General features: G+C 35.4%; 1 protein-coding gene across 6 annotated transcripts in view; it reads right to left on the bottom strand.

Annotated features, from left to right (window-relative positions):
- The window catches only part of LOC101847754 (protein Jumonji), a 67,590-nt gene that overhangs the window by 42,114 nt on the left and 20,343 nt on the right, over window positions 1-5,133 (bottom strand). For all 6 annotated transcript variants that reach the window (XM_013086666.2, XM_035971745.1, XM_013086663.2 and 3 more), the window contains one exon: window positions 4,679-4,878. In XM_013086666.2, coding sequence (XP_012942120.2) covers window positions 4,679-4,878 — 200 coding nt within the window. The remainder of the gene's footprint in view (window positions 1-4,678; window positions 4,879-5,133) is intronic.

Below are 5,133 nucleotides of genomic sequence, written 5' to 3'. Positions count from 1 at the left end.
AGAGAAAGAGACGTAACATACAGAGAGCAAGAAACACTGAGAGAGCAAGAGACAGACAGACAGACAAGAGAGAGACTGACAGAGACAGACACACACACACACAGATAGACAGACAAATAAACAAACAGAGAATTAAGAGTAATCAAAAACTAAAGGACAAAAAACTAATCTCTGAAACAAAATATAAAAACACAAAGAAATCCAACCAGACATGTAAAAAATACAACAAAAACAACATGGAAACACTAACAAAGAACATACAAAAATCTTACAGCAAGAAAAGAGCACACAGCATATGTAAGGAAAAAGCAAAAATAAAAGTAAGAGTAATCAACTCAAGGCGCATCACAGGACCAGCCAACCAGATAAAGAGTTGCCCCCCCCCCCCCCCCCCACACACACACACACAAACCCTCCCCACTTATCTACTCCTCAACTGAACTCACACTTCATCACTAATATCACTTTGACATTTCCAGTTTCTTTAGCTTCCACTTGCTGAGAACACTAACCCAGTTAATCACTTCATCAATATCCCTTAATGTCAAAGAGATACGAGCTCTCCATCACATTGCTGTCATTCTCAAGGAACCATAACCCCGGCTCAGTTTCTCTATGTTCAGTTTAAACTATTAGCTTACATCCCTTGACAGATATGACTGTCTCTATCCGGGGCCTGACAAAGTATTAGCTATGTTTACACAGGACTAAACAGGGTTCTCATGATCATTTAATAGCAATCAATAACATTGTAACTGGGTACAAAGACGGTTACAGACACAAAGACAGCATTGTCGGTAAAAGTAATATTTATTCAATCTGGAGTCTGGTGGTATAGTAATATGTATAAAAACAGGTCAAACTCTTGTTTGACCTGGTAAGCAATGTGGAGGTCAGCTGAACTCCAGAATGTTGCTTTCTGGATGTAGTTTTTCAAACACAGGTCAAATACACACACACACACACACACACACACACACACACACACACACAAAGCAGCAGAAAAATACATTTATAACAACTTAAAGAGAATTCCTAATGATTCAAACATTCAAATATCATAAATGGAAGTAATGAAATACAGTGGAGTCTGCTTAAACCGAAATATGCGGGACTGCCAGATTTTCTTCTGTTCAGCCGTGTTTTTGATTTAGAGAGGTTTCTCAAATTCAAATAGAAGAAAAAAATCCGGGATTTCACTTTTTTTCCATCTACTGCTGTTTTCAGATTAAAAGTGTTCAGTTTAAGCGGACTTCAATGTATCTCTATAACTTGGAATGTCATTTATTCTGAGAGGGAAAGGAATGAAACAGACTTGGCTTTTGTTATGAATAAGTTATAAGTAAGGTCATTGTCTTATAAAGATCTCCGCACAAGAAAAGCATAAGATAATTTTTCTACCTTCCAGCCACAAAAACAATGCCTTGAATTGTTCTTACCAGAGAGAATTATCTTCTTCTTTGCTCCATGCAAGATTTCAGTGACAGTCAATTATAAGTTGATTCACTAACACCGTAACTTTTACATTCTCAAACAAGGATAGTGTGTTCCTCCCCTTTAAAGCAGCTAAAAAAATTTCAGTTTCATCCGAACTGGGGAACGATTGCTTATCAACTCCAGCCCATGCAGGCTTTACTAACTGACCAATGTTCAAGAGCAAGTATACATTTAAAGAGCACAGAATTGACACAAGTACTACAATTTTACTCCTATCCGAAAAGATTATGATGTGAAAAACCTGAGAAAAATCCCACATATTTCCCGTACCATAAGTGCATTCTCGTACCATAAGTGCAGGGGAGACAAATGACTAACATTTAGACAAACCTGTGGTATCAGATAGACAAAGGGAATAAACTCAAAAAAGCCACTAAAACTGTGTGACACAGTAGCTTTGGGTTGTTTGTAAAATATATTTTTTATTTAAGAACAGCAACCTATCCCTAACATCAGTATGGTCATTAAGGAAACATGGTTTTAACTTTTCTAAGTTTAAAAAAAAAATGAAACTGCTGAAGATCAATTATAGCCTTTCATTAAGCTGTTCCTATCGTCAGCACAAAACTCACAACAAACATGCATCTTGCTCATAATCTCCCCTTCATATTTTATGGCAATAGATTACAGAAAAGGAAGCCAATAATTGGGCTAATTACGACAACAAAGTAACAACTGTTGTGCTTTTTCTTTAATTAACCATTTCAAGAGTCTGCACCATTCTTCAAGCTTAATTCCTCTTTTTAAAACTCAGCTCAACTTCATCTGGTAACAAAAGACCTCTTAATTCTGAAACGGCTTATTTAAATTACACTGTCAAAGGAAAAGCGCATCATTTTAAAATTCTTAATTCTTTAAGCTACAAACCATCCCATGGTGAAAGAAAGGATTCCCCTTAAACATTTGTTTCCATTGCTTTTCATAGTTAAACTCAAGTACTTAGGAGAACAAAAAAGCATGAACCAAGTCAAAAGGCAGACCATGTACATAAAAACACAATTCTCAATCAGCTTTCTTTCCCTGCTCACACAGAAGAGCACTCAGCACACTTCACAATCACAACATAAATAATAGCACCAAAAGCGAACTCATCATACTACACAAGAACAACTTTATCCACCAAATGGTTCTTTTCACATTTGACATTTCATTTTGAATGGATAAATTTATAAATATGTTTCACATGAACATATTAAAATTGACCTCTTCTACAAAAAAATATATTCTAAAGCTCCAGTCCTCCCTTTTCCACCCAACTCATTTAGAGTCCACTTAGTTATTAGTAAGATACAACAGACACTTATTCACAAACAGTTAAAACAAGACAAAGGAATAAGCAGAATAATTCAATCTGATTTGTCAAGACAAATTCTGACCAGACAATACTCATAAAATTATAACGGAAATAATCCATAAAATTGCTTGTACAAAAAAAAAGATGAACAATAAAAATGGTTGAGTCAACAAGAATAAATTTATTTAAGTGTTAATTTTTGCTTCAAGTGACTCGAACAATTTTCATCTTACCGCAAAAGCCAGCATTTAAATCCATCCAACATGGGAAAACACAAAAGAACAGAGCAAATAAATATACAGGTAAAGCAGGGAACTACCAAGGCCATGCGAATACTCTAATACAAGCAATGCATACACACAAAAAAGAAGAAAAAAAAACAACTTAAAATAAAACATTCATATTCTTGAAAGACAAAATGGGGTAAGTGAAGCAAAATGAAAAAAGGGACTTGTCATGACAAAGCCAGAAGCTAGCTGCAGTAATGATGTTGTTGTTGTTGTTTTCAAATCTCTTTAGCTGCGAGCATTTCGCTCTATGCAGTAATTATAAACACTTTTTTTTTTAAATTCCCTCTCAATTTTGAGTCAAGGTAATGCCCAAATGTATCAAACTTCCATTGTGAAAAGAGATGCTAAAGTCTGTGTGAGAAGATATATATGCGAGCCATTCTCAAAGTGGGCTTAAAAACGTAACATGCAAAAATTTCAAACCGTCAATCTTTATGACTTTCTGACGTCAATCTTTATGACTTTCTGACCGACATGCAATCTAGAGTAGGTGTTTTTCTCAATTTTTGTCAACGTGAGAAGAAAATTAGAAGCAACGCTTTTACAGAAGACTTGATCAATATTCTAAGCAGAAACAAATCAGACAACCAAATTTTGTTATGTGCAGCTGAAATATAGTTTAGAGTGATTTTCTGGAAATAAAAGGGGTCAAATAAGATCTTCTGACTGACACTTCAATCGAATTTGGTTGCTACGCCAGCTGATTGGTGTTCCAGACCCACAAAATGTCATAATCGCGTGCATATCAATTTACTTACTACCCTTTACCACAATAGTAAAGTTTGGACAGGTTGGAGAGTGAAAGAATTTAATAGCAAAGAAAAATCCTATTCCATTTTTTTAAAAAATTGTTTTGTTTAAAAGCTCTAACAAGCACAATATTTTTTTTCTTTAGACTCATCCCCTAAAAATGTATCCTTAGGAGGAAATCGGAAAAAAACATTTGGGTAGCTAGTAGTGGTTTTCTTGATGCGAACGTCAGAACTGAATGTGTCGTCGAGGAATCATTTTTTGTCAGTGTACAGAAAACTGAAGACCCCTAGCCAGTTCAGAACAATTTTAACCCCTTTTTTATTCATTTTTCAGGTTCTGGACCTCACTCAAAACAATGTGTTCGGGACAATATTTTTCTATCTAGAGATGAAAAAAATTGTAAAATCAATATGTTAGCAGTGGTGGGCCTTTAATATTTTTTTTAAACCACTGGGGGAAGTGAAAAGTGGTCATCTGTACAGTTGATTGTCTTACACAGGTGGCCATAAGAGCAAGTTTGACAGAATATAATTAGATAGACTGATAAACTGCAGTTTTACACAATTATCTTTAAAAATTTGACAACAAAAGCGAACAAAAACTACACGAGATGCACTACTAAAAGAGAACACATAAACTAAACATTTTGATCTCTTCTTTTCTCAATTATAGAGAAAAAAAAAAAAAGCACAGATTTTTTTCATAAATAAAAAGATACTTTCATTTTTGTTTTAAATTCAGAGAAATGAAAGCAAACACAAAAAGCCAAGATACATTTTGCTGAGGGAAGCTTAACCTATCCACACTAGCAGGCAATGGAAAATGGTAGAACATGAGGACTCACCAGAGGAGGAGTAGAGACTCCAGCTGCTTCAGCTACTTCATCGTTAGCAACACTACTACTGGATGAATCAGGTGTGCTCTCCCTTTGTCGCTTAGCTTTTGTTCCAGCTGAGGAGGATGGCCGCGGGCCCTCGTCCCTCAATGGCATTTCTTCCCGAGAGAAGTTGAAGAAGTCTAAGTGAGCTGGCAAAATGGGCGAGCCTGAAAATAAGCAGTTTCACACCCATGAATATGACGGAAAATGGAAAACTTAATGCCTTTTCAAGATCACAAACACAGTTGTAAAATGATTTGCACATCGTCCTTAGGTAGCCTGTGGAGGAAAAAGGCAAACAAACCAATATCAAGAAACAGATCAACATTAAATCTATTGGTACTAAATCTAAAAAGACCTGAATGAATTCTCATTTTCAGATTTTCAACTTTTACAAACATTAAATGAGGCATGCTAAGCAA

This window comes from Aplysia californica, unplaced genomic scaffold (genome assembly GCF_000002075.1).
Source record: "Aplysia californica isolate F4 #8 unplaced genomic scaffold, AplCal3.0 scaffold00490, whole genome shotgun sequence".
In the NCBI taxonomy this organism is placed as follows: domain Eukaryota; kingdom Metazoa; phylum Mollusca; class Gastropoda; order Aplysiida; family Aplysiidae; genus Aplysia; species Aplysia californica.
Note: the sequence above shows the minus strand (reverse complement) of the source record. Positions and strands in the feature narration are given on the sequence as shown.